At 42.9% G+C, this 22568-nt stretch overlaps 1 protein-coding gene across 1 annotated transcript in view; it reads left to right on the top strand.

Annotated features, from left to right (window-relative positions):
• CCDC146 (coiled-coil domain containing 146) overlaps positions 1 to 22568 on the top strand; it is a 107285-nt gene that overhangs the window by 70700 nt on the left and 14017 nt on the right. Inside the window, exons 7-14 of the mRNA XM_065423400.1 lie at positions 1300 to 1527; positions 3243 to 3429; positions 8469 to 8564; positions 9543 to 9713; positions 13300 to 13388; positions 13510 to 13674; positions 15791 to 16015; positions 17796 to 18024. Coding sequence (XP_065279472.1) covers positions 1300 to 1527; positions 3243 to 3429; positions 8469 to 8564; positions 9543 to 9713; positions 13300 to 13388; positions 13510 to 13674; positions 15791 to 16015; positions 17796 to 18024 — 1390 coding nt within the window. The remainder of the gene's footprint in view (positions 1 to 1299; positions 1528 to 3242; positions 3430 to 8468; positions 8565 to 9542; positions 9714 to 13299; positions 13389 to 13509; positions 13675 to 15790; positions 16016 to 17795; positions 18025 to 22568) is intronic.

The following is a 22568-nucleotide window of genomic DNA, read 5'->3' as shown; positions in this document are numbered from 1 at the left end:
CTACAATAGAACTACATCAGTTTTCACCAGCTGAGGATCATGTTGTGAAATTACCCTAGCATCCAGATTTTCTGGGAGCAAGTATTTAGTTACAGCGCTCTGATCCTAGTCTTCCTATACAAATTATTTGGTCTAATGCTTTAAATCGGTTGGATAATATCCACTCATCATCTGTTACGTTTTCCTCCGGATTCCTTACAGACTTCTTTTTGCAGTCAATGGCAGGTTTCTCTGTTTCTACATTGGCTAATTGGTACAGTACAGGATGAGATATACTGGTCAAGGAAAAGCATACTTGTGTGAAATGCAACCAATTGCAATTTGGCCAGGGCCGGCTCCAGGCACCAGCCCAGCAAGCAGGTGCTTGGGGCAGCCCCTGGAAAGGGGCGGCACGTCCAGCTCTTTGGCGGTAATTCGGCGGCGGGTCCCTCAGTCCGTGTCGGAGGGAAGGACCTACCGCCGAAGAAGGAAGCGGTGGCGTTAGAGTTCACGATCGCACCTTTTTTTTTTTTTTTTTGCATGGGGCAACAAAAACCATAGCGCCGGCCCTGAATTTGGCTACCTTTTCTTAAAACACCTAGTGGCCAAATTGCTGTCCTAAGTGAGCTTTCTTTGTACCTTATTAACCTATTATATTACACTGAAGTTTATTCTATCTCCTGACTGCATTCTCTACCATTAATTATTTTTCTGTTGTTACATTTTTGTAAATAATTCCTTGCCTCTGCTCAATTATTTAATTTAAAAAACTATACATCCCTTTTCTTTTTCTTTCTTCTTTACCTATTTGTGTGTGTCCAGTTATCTAATTTCTTTGAACAAAAGCTGATTTCACATGCATATTGCCAAGCTGTACTGTGGCAGAGCTATAGATTTGGGAATGGCTTACTGCAAAAATACACATTTGAACCTAAACTCTAACTTGTGCTGTACTGGTGCTCAAGTGAAAGAAGAAGGTGGATAGAGCCCAAAAGGGAGAACTGCCCACTGTAACAAGTCATCAGGAGCATGTGATCTGAAGTCAATCCTCCAGTCACTTGGCATGCTGTCACCAACAAGCATTAGCTAAGAGAACATGATGCCCTAGTTCAGAGGAGCAGCAAAATGCGCTTCAGAATACTAGCCATGAGGACTCCTGTCCAGGCCAACAGAACAGTTGTAGCAGAAGAGATGCTGAGCAATAGTTCTGCTTCTGCTCACTGCAGCAGGAATTACGGCATTTGGTCTTTGGTCTGTATTTCTAGAGCTGGATCCATTTTTACGGATGTGATATTATACTGTTTTAAAATGTGTTCTCAGAGATGCAGAGAAGAAGAAAAAAATTCTCGTTGACCATGTTCAGGAGTTAAATGATGCCCTAAAAAAAATGGAAAAAAAGAGTGAAGAAGTCTTGGAAGAAAAGGAAGATGTAATGAAGGAATTGGATGGAAAACGAGCTTTGCTTGAAAGCAAAGAGCGAGAATTCAACCATTTGACAAAGTTACTAGAAATGAGCAAAGAGAATGAAGCAACAGCCCTGGCAGACAGGTTAGAATAGAAGGCAAGAGCCATGTACTCAGAAATGGTATGAGTGAGCACTCATCTATTCTGAATGAATTATTCTTTTCTTGGTTATTGCTTTAAATAGTTTTATTATTGACTTCATAAAATCACACTATTTAACATTACCCTAATTTCACCATGGATTTATATAATTTCTGTTTATTGAGTTACGTTGGTGATCAAAACCTGATGTTATCATAGAAGAGAGAAATGCAGTAAGGGTCTGTCGAAAGCCCATTGAACTGCATGGGGCAGCTCATTGATTCAGTGGACATTGGATAAGGCCCTAAATGAGAATCCACAAAACTGAGGCTGATGACTCAATCTTCCACTGTGCCTGAGCAAAGATTGGTTTCAGAGGAGAGGGGTGCTGACAAAGGCCCACTTGTGGCTCCCTGATTCTTCTGTGTCCTCCAGCAAAGAATTGGGTATAGCAGAGCCTTGCTCTGCCACACCTCCTCTCCTCAATTCACCTCTGCTGACATGCTCACCACCTGACCCACCTCCTCCTGACCCCTGACATCCTCCCTCCCCACTTACACTGGGCAGCACAGCTTTGGTGGAAGAGGTGGCAACAGCAGGTGGCAAAGCTGGCACGGGGGTGGGGGAGCAGAGCCACCTCTACCAGCTTTACAACAGCCAGAGATTCCCAGTATCACCAACCAGAAGTGTTCAAACATCTTGAATCATGCCTCCCCTAATCATGATGTTATTTAAAAATAGTACATTTGGGATTTTTTTTAATTTGCTTTCCGGTTTCTGACCCGTTAAGGTTCATGCTGATCATGCTTTCAAGCATTTCTCTGGAACCAGGAGGGCTAGAAACCTACTTATTGTTTTTAAGTGAATGCTGAGATTCTCATATAGTCACTGGGCTCTGAGAGCTGTGACTTTAAGAAGAACACCAGAAATCATGAGAACTGTAATAATATCATGAGAGCTGGGAACAATGGATTTCCCCTACACAAGGAGAATTCCCTAGGGGAATTGTTTAAATGAGTAAACAATGCAAAGCAAATTTAGCAGATCAGAGAACCTAGCCCAGGGATTTTCAAAGGAACATAAGGGTGCTAGGCACCCACCTGCCATTGAAATCCAACTGGATTTGGGCAGCCAGCTCCTTTAGACTCCCTTATAAATCCCAGCCTCTCCACATCTGGTAATCAATATAAACTGCTATAATGCTTCAAATCTCAGATCTAGGAGTTGTTATGCCTGACTCTAGCCAGATTCAAGTTTCTCCTTTCTTTGTGGGGAAGATGTATACCTGTAATAATAGCCTTACCTTTAGCAGTAATCCTTCTGCCCTTTCTGTTTGTGTCTCGCATTAAAGAAGGTTGGAGGAACTGATACATGGAAATTTACAAATGAACAAAATTTAGACTTCCTTAGATATTAAAAATACATTTTAATTCTCACTTTAAGAAATAGAAATAATTTCTCTTATACTATGAGTAATTTTTTAGCATTGTTGAAACAAAGCATGGGAGTGTTGCCATTGGCTTCAATGGAGTCAGGATTTCACCCATTATGTTTTAGGAGAATGGCCATTAATTTGTGACAAGACAGTTTTTTCTATTTTATTTTGCTGCTCAGCTGCCATAAGGCTTTTCCAAACTCAATGTAAAGTGGTCATGTTTGTTTGCATACATCTATTGGACAGGTTTTCTCTTTCTGAAATATTCTATATATCTATGTAGGGCTGTTCTGGAAATTGGTTTACGTAACTGTCTCTTGGAGAAGCAAAAGCAGCATGATGATCTGATTTATAAACAAAGAGAGAAAGATAGAGATTTGAGAAATTTGAAAAAGATGGAGATGCAATTGAAAATCGCTTATGATTCCTTGGAGCAAATTAAATTACTGCATGAGAGGCTCACATTAGAGGTCTGTATACAAAATACTGATGACAAGAATTAAAAATATTGCTATAGAAAATCAAATTAAGAAATAGTTTTAAAATGGTTGCACAGAAATAAAAATAAGACAACATTTTAAATTTCTATGTACAGAATACAGGGTGCTGCTAACATTTGTATTCAGAGTTCTTGCATTTATAGCTCTCAGAAGTACTACATCTGTATGTGAGTATTTGTTTTCTGCACAGCACCCACAACATTAGGGTTACCATCCATCCGTATTTCCCCGGATGTGTCCGGCTTTTGCGTCTTTAAATAGCTGTCCGGGAGGAATTGGTAACAAAGTTAAAAGGTCCGGGATTTTTCCCCTTCCCCTCCCTCCCATGCAGAGTGTGGCATGGCTGATTGGGCGGCTGGGCCTGATTGCGCCGCTCCCATTGGCCTCCAGCAGCCAGAGCCCCTCCCCTGCTCCCCCCATGCTGCCTGCAGCCCGGTGTAACCACACAAACAGCCCCACCGGCAGCGTGTTTTGCCTACACGTGGAGCCAGCATCTGACCGGCATGGGCATGGTAAGGGGAGTCCCGGGGGGCAGTCAGGGAGCAGCGGGAGGGTTGGATGGGGCTGTCTGGGGCTGGGAGGGTGAATATGGGGTGGGGGGCGGCGGGTTATATTTTTTTGTGGTGCCCGAGCTCCAGCAATATCCAGGGCCGGGGGCCCTGCCCCAGCAATATTTGGAGCTGGGTCTCTCCCCCGGCCCTGCCTGGAGTGGGCCCCGGCCTCCACCTGCCACCCCGACTCCACGCGTCCCCCCCCCACGGGTCCCCCCGTCCCTGCCCGAAAGAAAGCAGCACGCCCCTCTCCCCTGCCTCCTTGTGCTGCCCAAGTAGCACATTCCTACGCCCTCCCGGCAGCAACTGCTGTCTGCTTCCCCGGGGTCCTAGTGCCCCCCATCCACTAATGGCAAGGCAGGCTGCCCTTACCCTGCCCTTCCACCCTAGCTCTGAGCCTCTCCAAAACCCCAAACCCCTCATCCCCAGCCCCAGTCCTCATCCCCCCGCACCCTAATCCTCTGCCCCAGCCCTGAGCCCCCTCCTGCATCATGAACCCCTCATCCTAAGCCCCAACCCTCATCCCCCTGCACCCTAATCCTCTGCTCCATCCCTGAGCCCCCTCCTGCATCATGAACCCCTCACCCTCAGACCCACAGCCCTCACCCCTACATCCCCTCCTATCCCCAAACTCCCTCCCCAACCCCTTCCCCCTTCCCACACACCCCCTCCTGCCCTCAAACTCCCTCCCAAAGCCTGCACCCCCTCCCTTTACACTGCCTCCCACCCCCAAACTCCATCCCGGAGCCTGCACCCCTCACCCCCTCCTGCACACCCAACCCCTGCCCCAGCCCGGAGCCTGCATCCAGCACCCAAACTCTATCCCAGAGCCTGCACCCTAATCCCCAGCCCAGGACCTGCACCCCAGACCTCCTCCCCCCACCCAACCCCCCTCCCAGAGCCTTAGGCAGGTGGGGGGGGGGTTCTGGGCACCACCAAAATTTCTACAAACCTGCCACCCATAAGGGTCGGGGCAGTCAGGGGACAGGTAGGGTCCTAGGGGGACAGTTAGGGTGGGGGGTTCCTAGGAGGGGGCAGTCAGGGGACAAGAAGCAGGGGGGGGTTGGGGGTTTGGAGGGGGGCAGTCAGGGGGTGGGAAGTGGGAGGGAGTGGATGGGGGCGGGGCTAGGGCAGGGCTCCCCCCCCCCCCCAGCATCCTCTTTTTTGATTGTGGAAATATGGTAACCCTACACAACATGCAAAGCACTTTATAGCCATGAAACAAATATAGTCCCTTTACTTGGAGGACCTTACTAACTAGATAGACAACATACAAATACAATACAGGGAAAGGTTAAGGAGCAACATGAAGCAGTGTGAACAAACAACAGACTATTACACACATCTGGTAGTTCCACCATTTTATTGTAATCTTCGCTGAGGAGTAAATGGGATTTGTAGGCTGTTTGAAGAAGTGGATTTTAGGAGGATGGAGGCCTAGCAAACTGAGTCAGGGGTTTAAAGGCATGCCACCTGTGAGGTGCTATAAGTATTGTTATCCCCACTTATGAGAGGGCAAAATAACTGAGTGGTTTGCTCAAGACCACAGAAGAAATTAGTGACAGACATGACTAGAACCCAGGATTACATGGCTCCCAGTTCTTTACTTAAATCACTAAAGCACACTTCCCTTTATATTGTGCAGGTTTCTTGTATGTTACAGTAAATCAGATTCTTTCTTTCTTTCTTTGTTTTAACCTGATTCCAGGGAATTGGTACCATTTGATGTTTGGTATTACGAAGAAAGTACTCTCTTCTATGTTTCCTTCATTCCCACTCCAATTACATGTCTGTTTATTTCCGCCCTCTTCCTGCATTTCCCCAATCCACTGTCCATATGTCTTTCTTTGTCTTCTTTTCACACTCACGCCTTCTGTCACTCTGCCCCTTATAATAAGAACAGTTTAATTCGCCTTGTCTACCAAGCACCTCCTTCTCCTCCTTCAAATCCTTCCTTAAGGAATTCCACTGCTCCCAGGAATCCTCCTGATTCTCTCCTCACTAGTTGTTCCCCAACTCTCCATTTCCTGAACTATTGTTCTGTGCCTTGTGTTGGCTTTGTTTTTCTTGTCTGTTGAAGATTGTAAACCCGTCTTTCAAAATTCTAATTCCCCCTTGGCAAGTAATTATTTTTGACAGGATAGTAAAATATCATCTTAGTAAAAGGCTCGTGAGCAGATATGCCAGGCCTGGTACAATTTCATTACAACTTGCATGGCTGTTGTAAGCTCTTTGGGGCAGAAAATTTTTACTATATGTTTATAAAGTGTTGTTTAAATTTATAAAACTGTAACTATTACTTAGTAATTTTACTTCCTCTATCCCACTCACCATTGCAAAAACAAAAAGGAATTTCCTGCTGAATTCACCTCACTGCTTATTACTCATCTCGTGATACAATCCAAGTGGGAAAAAAATGCAAGCAAAGTTGTTGTGTCTTGCATAATCCTTGATTGGAAAACAACAAGTTTCAGACTCAGCTTATTTGAAATATTGCTTAATGGGCTGATGCGTGTCCCTCCAGTGATGATAAAGGCATTAACCAGATGCCTCTTAGTAAGTCCAAGGAAAGGGACCTCTTCTGTGTTGCTGTAGACAAATTTTGCTGAAGAAAGAACTATAACTGGCCACTATGGTTCAAAATCAAACTGACCAAAATCAGGGACATTCAGAGTTAAAATTCACCATATCCAGTGAGATCATCACCCCTGCTCCTTCCCCTTTATATCAGGTAACAAGGCTCAAGCAGCATAAAGGTCCTCTGAAAGTTCAGTTGCAGTGGAAGTCAGCCATAAGGATGCCTCCCAAGGCCCCTCTTTCAAGCTCTAGCATAGAGCATGTGCCAGGGGAGGGGGCCACAGAACCCAACCCTGCTGAGATTCTGGACAGCATGGCCTGCAGGCCAGTCCCAAGAGACGGCTGTAATTTTGACAGGCCCTGAAGGCGGTCTCAGATATGCTGGGGGTTTCTCCAGCCCACAGAACAGTCCAGGATCAGGAGCGCACAAAGGTGGTGTAAAACAATATTGCCAACCTCAAGAGATCAAAAAGTATGAGTAAGACCCTCTCAACAGCTCAAAAATCATGTCAACTCCCCAAATATCATGAGCTTTAAGAAACCATCAAATCATGTGACCCTGGGCAAGTCACTTTGGTCAAATTTTCAAAAGTGGCATCTGATTGTGAGTGTCTCCATTTTTGGGTATCCAACTTGAGACACCTTGAGCCTGATTTTTCAGCTCCCTTTGAATTGAATTGGAATTGTGGGTGCTCAACAAATCTGGAAGTCAGACCAAAGTTGTCTCAAATTGGGCATCTGAAAACTAAGGATGCAAAAATCAGATGCCACATTTGAAAATGTTGGCCTTCATTTTACTGTATTTTAATTTTCTCGTCCAAAAAATGGTGATAATATCCACCTTTGTAATACTATTTAAGAACCACAAATGAAGAGTGCTGTGTAAGTGCAAAATAATATTTGTTATTATCTATGTTAGTGTGTAGAATTTTGAATCTTAATATCTGGTTGTACTTTGAAAATGGCATCTTGGGATTCAGTATTTATTTTGGCTATGTGACTTCCAGATCCAGTGTTCTCAGTTTGCAAGTGAAAAAAAAATACTATTTCTAACTGCCAGCATTGCAAACTCGACACAAGCTGTCCCTCTCACATACTACTACTAGCAGAGGTTCTTCAAGACACATTAGTTTCTCTGTGGCACCTGTGTTATCCCATTGTTTCCAAATTATATCCCAGTGAAACTTTGCAACACAAATGTTTTAAATGGAATTACACAGATGTAATTTAATTGGAACTTAATTTCTAATCAGTCTAGGCTTCATTATAATATCTGACTCACTAAACAATTCGGATAATGATGAACAAGATGGAGTATATACAGCTCACTCTATTATTTGTTTTGGCTTCTTCAAGGCTAACAGGAGTAAGAAGCCCTAAAATTGCATTAAAATCACTAAAAGCAGCAGGTATCACTTTCATTATACACAAGGGTTAAATACTGACCCCATTAAGTCAATGGCAAAATTCCCATTGTCTTCAGTGGGGACAGGATTTCACTCAAAAAGCTATCTATGAAGCTAGAAGGTGATATTTTTACAGTCACTTATCAGAATAAAACCATGCTTCATGCTGCAGTAAAACACTGACTCTCAGGAATGGCAGTACTGACCCGGGTATGTTGTTGTGAAGTTTGAAAATTTGAGAAAATTACTTTTAATGCTATTATTTATTTATTATTTGTATTACCATAGTGTTGAGGAGCCCTGGCGATGGATCAGGACCCCATTGTGCTAGGCATTGTACAAAGACAGAACTAAAAGATGGTCCCTGTCCCAAAGAGTTTACAATCTAACAAGCTGCTTGAAAGATATTATCTATGTTTAAGTCTTTTCATATCCTTCTCTCACATCATTTTGCTTGCTTGATTTGTCTTTGTAGGTAGATGCTATCCCTAAAGATGATGGGACATTGGTGGAAAGAAGAAGAGACCTTCAAAAAGAAGTTGAAATGAATAAGAGAAATCTGGCCCAGGAGGTGATATTCCTTCCTTATATTTCTTACTACAGCAACTAGCTTTCAAACTAGAAGATAAAAGCGCTGTTTGCAGAAAATTTGCCAAGCGTTTCTAGTTGTAGGTGTCCAGTGAGATCATGTGCAATGGAAATGGAATCTGTTTTATTTTAAAACACTGTCAAGGTATTTGTTGTATTTTTAAAACATATTTTGCTCTCACTATAATTGGTCACCTATTGGAAGTATGAGAGAGAAATATGCTTCCTAATTAAAATGTTCTCTCCATTATAGGGTCCCATCTACACTACAGCTGGAACTGTGGTGGGTGTAATTGGGTTTGGATATGGCAGCGTGACCTTATTAAAGCAAACACAGTTCAGCATGTCCACAATATAGATTTTCCCCCCTCCACAATCATGTAAATTGTGTGTGCTTGCCACCAACTGCCACACTGTCAACAGTATTAGTGCATTATGGGAAAATCTAGGTGGCTGTCTTATAATACCTCGGTTGCTGGTTCTGTCTGAAAGTATTGCTCTGCTAAGCACTATGATGATGAGCTCACCAGAAGTGATAGATGGTGTTTTTCAGATAGAGATCTCACGATGCCCTTCTCTTGTCCACATAGGATTCTTTCTTTTTATGCCAGTCCCAGAATTTATTAGCATCACCGTTTATTATGGGCATTTTAAGCTGTTTTGACAAGCTTGGTTGTTCAGGCTGCTGCATGTTCTGGCTTTCTTATTTTCATGCTCAATAATCTAATGGTGGATAGGCCAGTAATGTTGCACTGTGGCAGAGCATTTTGCTGTATTATTGTAGGGCCTCATGTTGCAATTCTACTAGTAGTAATTTTTTTTTTTAATACCCATGTAGACCAAAACCCTTTCATGGACTTAAGATATAAGCAAAAAGAGCATCTCAGATTTTGGGACTACCAGCATTGATATTACAGTTTATAAATAATTAATATTAAAGTGAAGTTTGGTTTTACTTTAGAAAATGACAACAGATGTTGAGGCCCATATGTTAGAACAATGTATTGCTGAAGAAGATCAGCTTTTTAAGGAGCAGGAACGCTGCAGAGATGAGTTAGCCAGTCTTGCTCGCCTGACTCAGGTCAAGGCTGATGAGAGAGAACAGAAATCTAAGGACTTCTTAAAAGCACAGGTAAAAACTTATGGTTCACCTCACTGGAAAACTGTTCTTCAGTATATTAGATTACATTACTTATCAATCATAATCTCCTGCTTCCACATCCCTTGAGAATTCTGTCATAACATGAGGTTTATATCATGACATTATGTTGTTTTGTCACTTTATGATACAATGTAATAACAGTACATCAAAATGTCATCATGCCACAATGCAATGTGATGCCACCTGATTTCAGGCGTCACAAATGGCCTTCAAAACAAGAACAAACTATAAAATAATGGGACAGAATCTAGATACCTCAGTCTAGAAATTCAGATCACAGAAGTTGCATATCATACTCCACAAAGACATGAGTATCCAAAGAAGAATAGGATCGTCCCTCATTCCAAATGCAGGGGACAGTCCAATTTTTCCTAACACATTGTAGAATGTAATTCCTGATGTTACTTCTGGTATAAAAGAGCAAACTAGAATGGAGCATAAGAACAGCCATACTGGGTCAGACCTATGGTCCATCTAGCCCAGTATCCTTTCTTTCGATAGTGGTCAATGCCAGGTGCTTCAGAAGGAATGAACAGAACATATAATCATCAAGTGATCCATCCCATGTCGTCCATTCCCAGCTTCTGGCAAAGCGAGGCTACGGACACTTCAGAGCATGGATTTGAATCCCTGCCCATCCTGGCTAATAGCCATTGATGGACAGATCCTCCATGAACTTATCTAGTTCTTTTTTGAACCCTGTTATAGTCTTGGCCTTCACAACATCCTCTGGCACAAGGTTCCACAGGTTGACTGTGCGTTGTGTGAAGAAATACTTCCTTTTTTTCTTTTTAAACCTGCTGCCTATTAATTTCATTTAGTGCCCCCAAGTTCTTGTGTTATGAGAAGGAGTAAATAACACTTCCTTATTTACTTTCTCCACAGCAGTCACGATTTTATAGACCTCAATCATATCCCCCCTTAGTCATCTCTTTTCCAAGCTGAACAGTCCCCATCTTCTTAATCTCTCCTCATATGGAAGCTGTTCCATACCCCTAACCATACCCTTTTCTGTACCTTTTCCAATTCCAATATATCTTTTTTGAGGTGGGATGACCAGATCTGCACGCAATATTCAAGATGTGGGCATACCATGGATTTATATAGCGGCAGTATGATATTTTCTGTCTTATTATTTGTCCCTTTCCTAATGATTCCCAACATTTGGTTAGCTTTTTAGACTGCTGCTGCACATTGAATGGATGTTTTCAGAGAACTATACACAATGACTCCAAGATCTTTCTTGAGTGGTAACAGCTAATTTAAACCCCATCATTTTATATGTATAATTGGGATTATGTTTTCCAATGTGCATTACTTTGAATTTATCAACATTGAATTTCATCTGCCATGTTGTTGCCCATCCATCCAATTTTGTGAGATCCCTTTGTAACTCTTTGCATTCACTTCCTTCTTACTGTGCATTGGGTTGCTGTCTGCAATTTACTGGCACTGACACATTGCATATATGCTACAATGTTGCATAATTCATGCCAAATATTAGCTTCTGGTCATAGAAACAACCAGGGAGACCAAAATCTATCTACCTACCTACCTATCTATTTGGATTTTTGAAAAGTATATAAGAGTGCCTGTCCAGTGCTCTCGGCACCCTTGACAATCTTTTAAAAATACTTTAAATAAACAGATACATCAGTTTCCCCAGATCAGATCAAAATAACCCAGTAAGAGCATAAATATAACCACTTAATGCACCACATCAAGCATGCTGACGGGGGCGGGGAACAAAAGGGGGAATTGCCTGGGGACCCGGGTGATTGAAAATGGCCCGGGGGCCCCTGACCCTCACCGCTGCTGTGGTAGCGGCGGCAGCGGTCGGGAGCCCAGGGGCCTTTTAAATCATCCGGGTGGGTCACAGGACTCCTAAGCGTGCGGGGGGTGGTGACCGCTCCAAGCCCCGCGCTTTGCGGGGGCCCTGCGGGCTGGCGCGATTGGCCAGAGCGGTCGGTCCCAGAAATGACAGGTCAGTCCCGGAAGTGACAGATTCGTCACTTCCGCCCCCGGCCCCACACCCCCCTAGGGATGGCCCTGGGGCCCAGAATTGCTGTCAATGGGTCTGCACCATACAAACAATACCCAGAGTCCCACACTACATCCAGCCAGTCCACCCAAGTCCCATCTCGTCATGGACAAGGAAGAAAAGAAAGGCCTTGCAGTGCACCTTAAAGGTTAATAATCTCGGGCGATTATAGTTCTGGAAGTAACTAAGTTCAGAAGGTCCAGGGCTCTAATGAAGAACCTAGAAATGTACTATTCCAAGCAATCGTCCATGATTGTTTGAAAGCCAGGAAAGAGTAGGGACCAATACAAACCCAGAGTAAAGAAGCTTTTCTGTTGGGGGAAGCTAGAGAACTGCAATTTACTTCCTGCCAGGAGTCCAGGACTCAACTTCAGACATGTCTTTACCAGAACAATCACATCATAAAGGAAATGATAGGCTGAGGAATGGAAACAGCAGGCCTCAAGACAGAAGAGTTGTGAACTGGTTGCCCTGGCCAATTCTTGTGAGAAATGGGAGAGAGAGCAATAGACTTTCTTTCTCCACCTCCTTCCTATAGTTCTTTCTTGTGCTGTCTTCATTGCTGCTTTGCTCTCTCTTATTTCTCATCCTTTTTCTGAAAAGACGATGAAGGAAATTTAGGTGCCAAGGTGCTTTAGAAAATCCCACTGGGTTCCTATCTGCATCTTCGAGTGGCTAACTACCTTTAAGAATGTGGCCCAAGATGAATTCAAGGAAAAGAAAGAATGCTGAGAGATGGAAGTAACTCCATGCTCAGACAAAGAGAGGCAAAAAGATTGAGAGATTTAGGGCACTAAATAGCTAAAGAATACAGAGCTCTTTTTCCTCCTTGCTTCCTCACAGGCAGACCTGTAATGATGCAGTATCAGGAATCCTACTGAAATGGGAGTTAAAGACCTAATTTGGATAAGAGCAAATGGGGCATGTTCATTCCTAGTACAACCCTACTAACCTCAATGAAAGGATTAATTTTGTCCAGTGATTTACATATTCTCATTATTAACCAATCCTGCAAGGTATTCAGCTTCCCCTGAAAGGTGTTGTGAACCCTCAACTCTCATTGAAGCTAATAGGAATAGAGGATATTCAGCAACTCTTTGCAAGCTGTAAGCTTTCTCAAAGAAAGACTGATAGTTTGATGCTGCATCTTAAAAGGTATTATCTTAACTACAGTAATAATAGTTAATGTTGTTGAATGACTTTATGTAAGTCAACAGTGTTTCCTGAAATTGTTAGCAATCTTTGAAAGGAAGGTTATTTTTGTCTTTCACGGTTTCTCTTCCACTAATAATTAAAAGTCTAAAAGACATCTGATTTTACTGTAGTTAGAACAAAATATGAGTCTTTAGAATAATTTTCCTCACTGCTTCCTTCTTATCTATGAAAATTAAGTTTTTGTAACCGTCCTGTGTCATTTAAGATGACATAAACAAGTTTCTTCAACGCAACTTCATATTTGGAATTTCTTTGCAGATCCTGGAGTATCAAAAATGTTCAATGCTATTTATGTTTCAGATAAGGCTCCACAACATTATTAAAGAGATAAAAACAAAGGAACTTGAAATAAGGGAATATAAGAAGAACAAGAAAGAAATCCAAAGGCAGTAAGAAAATTATAACAATACACTAGATGAAATAACACTTTTTCTAAAGCAATAATCCATTTAAATGATTTATGTATAAGCATTATAATAACCATTTCCTTAAATACTTGCCTTTTTTCAGACTCAAAGGATTTGCTAAAATGTATGACATTATTCGAAATGAGAGAAATAAATGTGTAAACCTGGTGCACACTGCTCGCCAGAAAACAACTGAAATTAAAGAGAGGGTAAAAATGCTAGAGAATGAGATGGAAATTTTAAGGAGCAATGTTATAATTAAAGAAAGGTGAGTGTCAAAGTAAATATTTCCTTTGAATAACGGTCCTGAATTCCTTCAACCTCTGAAGGCTTAGGATATCATTATTTATCAATGGATGGTGTTGTAAAGTGGGACTTGTTCATTATGAGGCAAAACTTGCCCCATTCTCCTCAGTCACAGAGAGCCCCAGATGCTGCTGTGATTCCATTGTGTGTTGGCAGGATCTCAAGAGCCCATTCAGGAAGTCTACACTCTGTGAACTGTGGCGCTCTTCTTGTATTTGCAACTCTATACAGCTGGGTTTGAGAGCCAAGCAGATCAGGAGAGGAGTGGAATAAGGACATTGGATCTGCCTCTGTTCATAATCAATGGCCCTTGCACTCCATAGAGCCAGAGCTACTGATGCTTTAGTAGCTGCACAGCAGTTCCACCCCCTGGGAACAAGATTCGTTCTTACCCAGGTGACATGGACCTGCCTCGTGCCAGGCTTATTTACTTGGTCTTTGCATGGGAAACAGGATTTAACACCTTACTGTCACTGGCCTGCTGCAGTCTACGCAGTTTAGGGAACGAATGTATTGAATGTGTCCGCCAAGCAAATAGTTCATCCACAAAATATTTAATACTTTGTACTTCTGTAACAGCATCTATCTCAATTTTCTTTACAAATATTTAAATAAATCTCATAGCACCTTGTGAAATAGAGAAGTCTTATTATCCCTACTTAGATGAGGGGAAACTAAGGCAGAGAGGCTTAGTGACATCCTATGTCATGGAGCTACTCAATGGCAAAGTCAAGAATAGAATCCAGGAGATCTAACCATGAGATCACACTTCCTCCTGTAAAGCCTCGTGTCTGTTAAGATGAATTTCTTTATAACAGAGATAAATAGGTATTTGAACTAGCAGTGATACTCACTCCAGATGGAGTAAAGTAATTCTAAATACCATCTTATTAGCAATTTAGCAGAATGGACCATGTGGGAACTGAAATCCACCTTATCAGTGAGGGAGCATCATCCAGTGGTTAGAGAATACAGATCTCTAGGAAGTATGAGTTCTAGTTTTTATTCTCACTCTACCTCTGATTCACAATTTGATCTTACTTTAGCACTCAACCTCTCTTTACATCTGTTTATTCATCTGTAAAATGGGGATGTTAATACTTTTCTCCCTCAGGAGAGTGAGATGAGGAATGATTAATGTTTATTGTTTATAAAACACTTGGAGATCTTTGAATTAAAGGTACTAGAACAGTGCAAGATATCATTTCAGTATTATTATTTAAATAGAGATAGACTTTATGTATATTTAGAAAATTTTGCACAAGTGTTATTTCCTATGACTTTATCTCCTGTGGCACCCTAGGAGGCAGAGAATAGTGTGGTAAGGTACCTTCTCGGTCTCACCAGCCTCCATTGCTTTTAGCCTTGGTGAGACAGACTTGGGTAAAACCTCTTGATTTCACCAGGGAAGTCCATTCCTTCTCTCCAGCAGTCTGTTTAGCTTGTTTTTCTCCCTTATGGGAGGGAATGCAGCCTCTCCTCCTGGTGAGACTCACTGTCTCACTGCTACTAACCTACTGTCAGCAAGATTCCTTCTCTCTCTCCCCTTCTCCCAACAGGGGAGGGTTTAAAAAGGTCTCAGGCAGTCCTTAGTTGGAATCAGCTGATCCTAATTGACCTCAGGTAATTCCCTCTCAGCTGATCCTAATTGATTCTCTGGTAACCCCTTCCCAGCTGAACTTGATTGACCTGTAGTTACCCCTCCTCAGTTGATAGGGAGGAGGGCCTTTTAAGCTTCTGGAACTATTTTCTAACCCTCCCCCCCTTGCTGCTGTCTGTCCTGAGTTTATCACAATAGTCATAGTGCATAGCCCTTCTCTGTACTGACACACCTCTTATTCTGAGGGGCTGGGGATGAAAGAATTGTAGAGCCCTTATCCAATTCCATACAGAGTTGGGAGGCCCTCTGCATAAAGGGCATTCTCAGAGGGTTGTTTCCACCCCTTTTAATGCTCCTGTGTACTACCAGAGAGGTGTAAAGGGCTTTAGTATAACTGAGGATAAAGGTCAAGTTCTGTTATATTAAGTGAATTAAAATTACAAAAATCTTTCTCTTTTCTCTGTCGCTTTTATTAAAGAAAACTGCAGAAAAACCTTCTGAAGCATTCAAATAATATTGCAATTAAAGACAGCATCCAAAGCGATGTCTGCAAAGTTATTGCAACTCTGCAAGAGATGAAGGAAAAGAGAGAGCAACAGTTACTGGATGTTGACAGACTCACCAATATGCTCACCCACATTGAAGAGGAAATGGTGCAGCTACGCAAAAAATATGAAAGGGCTGTTCTGCGTCGAAATGAGAGGTAAGAAACAGGGTAATTTGACACATAAAACACCTTGCGTCACTTCCACGACATTTCACTTATTTAAAATGGTAACCAGCAACTGATGAAAGACAACATTTCTTCATAGGATCTAGTTCTGGTGTCCATCTACAGTTTATTGTTATAGATAGGATTGCCGACTTTCTAATCACACAAAACTGAACACCCATGCCCCGCCCCTTCTCCGAGGCCTCACCCCACTCACTCCATCCCCCCTCCCTCCGTAACTCACTGTCCCCTACCCTCACTCACTTACTCATTTTCACCGGGTTGGGGAGGGTCCCTTTTCGACCAGGAGTTCCGGCTGAAGATACTGTTGTATTTTGCCTATAAATATAAACTGGCCATAGTTTTATGTTTAAACTTTGAAATGAAAAATAGTCCTGGAACAGGCCTACCATTAGCCAAAGTTATTTTTGTTTGTTTCCTTGTATCAACGATATTTTTAAAAGGAGGAAACCTATTAACCAGGAATTTGGCCTCACTAGAATGGCAATATCTGCATTGCGGGTGAGAAACCTGTGCATTACATTATACAGTTCTTTGGCATTTCTTCATTGGTTACATTGTACAACCCACAGAATAATATCTATAATAACAACTGTATTGTCTGTTGAATCCCCTGAGAGCTTAATATCATCCTGCCCTGTTTGTGTGTAAGGGCACAGATGTGGTGTGACGGGGTGGGCAAACTTCGGCCCGGGGGCCACATCCGGCCCGTCAGATGTTTTAATCTGGCCCTCAAGCTCCCGCTGGGGAGCTGGTCCCGGGGCTTGCCCTGCGCCATGCCGTGGCTCTGCGCGGCTCCCAGAAGCAGCGACATGTCCCCCCTCCGGCTCCTATGTGTAGGGGCAGCCAGGGGCTCCGCACGCTGCCCCTGCCCCAAGCGCCACCCCCGCAGCTCCCATTGGCCAGGAACCGTGGCCAATGGGAGCTGCAGGGGCAGCGCCTGCAGACGGGGCAGAGTGCGGAGCCCCCTGGCTGCCCCTACGCATAGGAGCTGGAGGAGGGACATGCCGCTGCTTCAGGGAGCTGCTTGAGGTAAGCGCCACCCGGAGCCCACACCCCTGACCCCCTCCTGTGCCCCAACCCCCTGCCCTAACCCTGGTCCCCCTCCTGCCCTCTGAGCCCCTCGGTCCCAGCCCAGAGCACCCTCCTGTACCCCCAACCCCTCATTCCCAGCCCGACCCCAGAGCCCACACCCCCAGCTGGAGTCCTCACCCCTTCCTGCACCCCAACCCGCTGCCCCAGACCAGACCCCCTTCCCACACCCTGAACTCCTAATTTCTGGCCCCACCCCAGAGCCCTCACCCCCTCCCGCACTCCAATCCCCAATTTCATGAGCATTCATGGCCTGCCATACAATTTCCATACCCAGATATGGCCCTTGGGCCAAAAAGTTTGCCCACCCCTGTGGTATGAGAAGGCACAAGAGATGAATATCACTGACCAGATAACCTGTTCTTTAAATAATTTCCATAGAAGGCAATAGAATTGTCAAAAAAGTATGCTGGGAGACCAGCACATAGGTTATGTTTACAGTTCTATGTCCACTAATTCTCACAGATATGAACATCTTTGTCACTGGTTAATAATACTGCAAAGGATTAAATAGGGATTTTGTGAAATCTCTGCACATTTTCATTGATTATTGCTAGTGCTAAAATCTGCCACTTGCATTCTTGAATGGAACTAACACTGAATGTGAATGGAAAATTTTAAAACCTGACTTTAACTTTTCATTTTGGGTCTATTGCAGTGGTGTTTTGCTCATAGAGCGAGAGGAAGAAGTATGTATTTTCTATGAAAAAATAAACATTCAGGAGATGATGAGTAGAAATGGAGATATTGAGATACAAGTCATGGATGAAAAGATCAGATTTCTGAACCTGAAGCTAGCTGAGAAAAAGAGACAGATTGAGTTGTCCCTGAAAATGCTGCCAATGAAGAATGCCTTGGATGCAGATCTGGTGGTACTTCAGATTCAGGCAGGTAGAATTAGAGAACTAATTTCTGGGAGGGGTTGGTTTTATTTTCATTTTTTTAAATAAATACATTGTTTCAGTTTGTACTGCTCTGTGTTCTGATAAAAGAAATTAAATCACAGTTGTGGGAATTTAAATTCATTCCATACGAAAAGCTACAGTGTGAACAGTATGGTTGACACAAACTGACAAAACATTAAGGTACCAATCCAGTAAAGCACTTAAGCATGTGTGTAACTTTAAGAAAGTTAGTAGTCCTATTGACTTCAGTCAGTTCACACGATTAAACTTACACGCTTGCTGAAGTGGTTGGGGCCTAAGATAAAAATAATGTTGCTTTAAACATCAGCATGGTTAAACTGTAAGATAGGCATAAGGCATCATGTAAAAACAGGCACTGTCTGAAATTAGTCAAAAATGTATTGGCTGTGTCTTTCTTCAGCCTTTCCACTTTGCAAAATAGTAGCTCAATTCACTGAAAATACTTGACCTTAAACCTACTCTGGAGACTATGCTGCCTACTATGATATAATCCATGTACATGTTCCTCCATACAGAAACAGTGAGAGTTTTAGCTCTCATTACAAAATGACATTGAACAATTAACAAGCTGTAGTGTTGTGGACATTCTTCCTTTGCTTTCTGAAATGGCTCATTTACTTCTGACCTTATCTCCAGATGGTAATCTTTTCCATACATATTCTGTTTGCTTCTGTACAGAATTGTAATTTATGGTGCATCCGTGCTGCTAGTAGTTGCATAGACTAGAGATTGTGACTCATTGTAAGATAGCACTGCACTATTCTATTACCTCTGCTCTTTCAGGAAAATTGCTTGTATAGCTAAGAGAGTACAGTTTTGTATAGAGTTTTTCATAAAACTGTACCCCAAAGAACTTTATAGGGGTACTCTAATTAATTGAGTTATAGAGTTACATAATGAATAAAGGGAGTGAGAAACTATGGAAATGAGCCAGAGGAAATAAAGATTTTTCAGCTGAGATTCGAAGGGATATAGTGAGTCAGTCAGGCAAGTGCAGTGACAAAACACAGAGGTGTTGTTTCCTGAACTGAAGCAAAGTCAGTTGTGAAACTTTGGGTTGATGCTGTAGCAGAAATTGTAAACATCCTGTAGCTTCTCCTTCATGGTGATTCTTACCGAGCATAAAGGTTTATGTAAAGAGAGACTATTGCTGTTTTTTGGGTTTTTAGTTTCTCATGTAATAAAATCAGCATAAAATCAGAAAGCAGTGAAGCATAGTGGGCATGATATTAATGACAGGGTACGTTTCAGAAATTTTCCCAAGTGGGAGATTGTTCCGTGACCAATGGCAAATAATGACTCATCAGAATTTTAAAAGCAAGAGGTCATGCCTCAATTTTGTTCTTACTGTAGGCCAGTTGATTCAACTCTCTCATTACTTCTGCCACTTTCTGATGTCCCAATTAGCTCTTCTGGAGTCAACACTCCTCATCTGAGATGGACAATAGGCACTGTCTCTGGTGAGACACATTCTGTTTGTTTTGTTGTACCTCCTAGATATGGATGAAACCTATAACCTGTAATCCAAACTCAGAATTTTGGGGTGGGTTACTGAATTTGAATCTCTGGACTTGATGTGAATCTGTCCCTGGGGCTTTGGTCCCTGGTTGAGTTCAAACTCATAAGTGTTCTAGTATGTGCTTCCAGTTCAGATGTACCAAGTGTCTTTCAAGAACAGTCATTTGCACAAGATATTGACCCAATGTAGTGGATCCAAATCTGACCCTTAATACTGATTCAGCCTTGAATCCAATCAGTGACACCAAACCAAATTCAGTCCCTGAGCCAGTCCCTTGTCTCTAGGAAAAATGGTTTTATGGTTAATGTACTGGACTAGGCTTTAGGAGCTCTGGGTTCAATTGTTGGCTCTGCCACAGACTTCCTATGTGACTTTGGACAAATCACTTAGGCCCAGATCCTCCAAGGTATTTAAGCTCCTAACTTTCATTTATTTCAATGGAAGTTAGGAGCCTAAATACCATTGAAGATCTTGGCCTTAATCTCTCTGTGCCTCAGTGCCCTATTTGTAAGATAGGAATAGCAACATGTCCTTTCTCCCACCCTTTGTCTGTCTTGTCTGTTTAAACTGTAATTTTTTCGAGATAGGCTCCGTCTCTCACAAGCACAATGAGACCCCGATTTCTGGTGAGGGCTAAATGCTTCTATAATACAAATAATATTAAGTATCTCTTTTCTGTGTTCATTTCTCTGTTTTTTCTTTCTTCTGTTGCCTGTGATCTTCTCTTCCCCTTTTCTACTTCCTCTTTTCCCTTCTTTCTACTTCTCAATCTTTGCTACCCACTTTTTATTCCAACTCTTTACTATTCTTTCAGCCTTGACTGCCATCCCCTCTTTCACCCACCACTTTTCCTCCTCTCCTCACCCCTGCCACTCTCGCCACATGCATCTCTAGCATTAGAGTTCAGTAGATTCTAATGTCTAATGCCAGATGAGCTACTAGCAATAGAGATCAGAAACTAGCAGCACGTCAAGTATCAAATAATAATAATTAGGATTAGATGCTTTAGTTACTGTCAGTGTTAGGCATCTAATGCTAGAAATGCTTAGAAGTTCTTGTGTCTGACACACAAAAAACTCTGGTACTAGTGAGACTCCACCCCAGGCTGCCCCAAGGTATAAATACCATACAACCTTTAATTGGAACTGCATAGCCAGGGCCTGGTTCTGCAGGCTGAAGTGAGCACTAATTTGTCTTCATGCATCAATGAGAAATATTTGGTATTAAATGGTAATTGGTCCAAAGTGCAGACCTGCTGAGCCACTTAGTGCTTAAGCAAAAACAATGAGGAGTCCTTGTGGCACCTTAGAGACTAACAAATGTATTTGGGCATAAGTTTTCATGGGCTAAAATCCACTTCATCAGATGCATGGAGTGGAAAATACAGTAGAGACAGGGCCGGCTCCAGGCACCAGGCAACCAAGCACATGCTTGGGGTGGCACCTGGTAAGGGGCGGCGGGGGGAGCGCGGCACGGCATTCCGCGGGGGGGGGGCGCTTTGGCGGCACGGCGCTCGGCGGGGGGGCGGCGCGGGTGTGGTGCTAGGGGGGCGGTTCCGGCGGCGCTCGGCAGGGGGCGGGGGTGGGCTCCGGCGGCGCGGCGCTCGGCGGGGGGGCGGCGTGGGGCGCGGCGCTCGGGGGGGGTTCCGGTGGCGCTCGGGGGGGGGGGGGCGGGCTCCGGCAGCGCGGCGCTCGGCGGGGGGGCGGCGCTCGGCGGGGGCTGCTTGGGGCAGCAAAAAAGTTAGAGCCGGCCCTGAGTAGAGAGGTATAAATACACAACATATGAAAAGATGGGAGTTGCCAAGCGCGGGGTCAGTGCTAATGAGCCAATTCAATTAAGGTGGAAGTGGGCTATTCTCAACAGTTGACAAGAAGGGAGGAAAAATCACTTTTGTAGTGCTAATGAGTTCAATGTAATCAAGGTGGCCCATTTCAAACAGTTGACAAGAAGGTGTGAGTATCAGCAGGGGGAAATTAGTTTTTGTAGTGACCCATCCACTCCCAGTCTTTATTCAGGCCTAATTTGATGGTGTCCAGTTTGCAAATTAATTCCAGTTCTGCAGTTTCTCATTGGAGTCTGTTTTTGAAGTTTTTTTGTTGAAGAATTGCCACTTTTAAGCCTGTTATTGAGTGTCCAGGGAGACTGAAGTGTTCTCCTACTGGTTTTTGAATGTTATAATTCTTGATGTCAGATTTGTGTCCATTTATTCTTTTGCGTAGAGACTGTCCAGTTTGGCCAATGTACTCTGAAACCTGTCACTTAGTGCTTAAGGAGACAGCTTCACTCCTAAGCCAGCAAAGAGGGACTAACCAGTGAGAGGTAAAGGTGTTAACCTCAGAATTTATCCAGTGTCATGATGGGGTGAAAATCTATGGCCTGTTTTATGCGGGAGGCCCGAACAGATCATCAGAATGGTCCCTTCTGGTCTTAAAATGTAAAATCTATGAAACAAGAAACAGTTTTACCCACAGCTGACACTGACGTATAAGGCAAGTGAGTGAAGAAAATAAAGAAAGAAGATTATAGTCATACAGTTATGCAAATATATTGGCATGGTTATTTACATGCATGCCATTTATTTTTTGTACCTTGGGTTGAGTACCTTCATATATAGCTATATGTATTCCCTTTCACCTGTGAAAATGAAAACTTTGCATTGATACTATTTAAGCAGCTTATTATTTTTATTTTGAATACATTATAAAACCTTTTTTTCATTACATTTAAATGTATACTTAAGAATCTGGGATGTTTGCACTTCAAAAACACCCTTAAGTCTATATTTAAGTTTAGTGGGAAACTTTCTAAATGTGTCTGTTCTGAGTTGGTAGGTGTGTCCTCTGACAAAAACATCATTTATAGAGTAGAGACCCAATCCTGCAAATTCTTTCTTGAGTGGGCAGTCCCTACTCACATGACTAGTCTCATCAATATCAATAAGGATTGCACAGATGAGTAGGTTTACAGGATTGAGACCTAGATGTGA

The sequence above is a fragment of the Emys orbicularis genome, chromosome 1 (genome assembly GCF_028017835.1).
Source record: "Emys orbicularis isolate rEmyOrb1 chromosome 1, rEmyOrb1.hap1, whole genome shotgun sequence".
Taxonomy (NCBI): domain Eukaryota; kingdom Metazoa; phylum Chordata; order Testudines; family Emydidae; genus Emys; species Emys orbicularis.
This window is presented reverse-complemented; position numbering and strand designations above follow the sequence as displayed.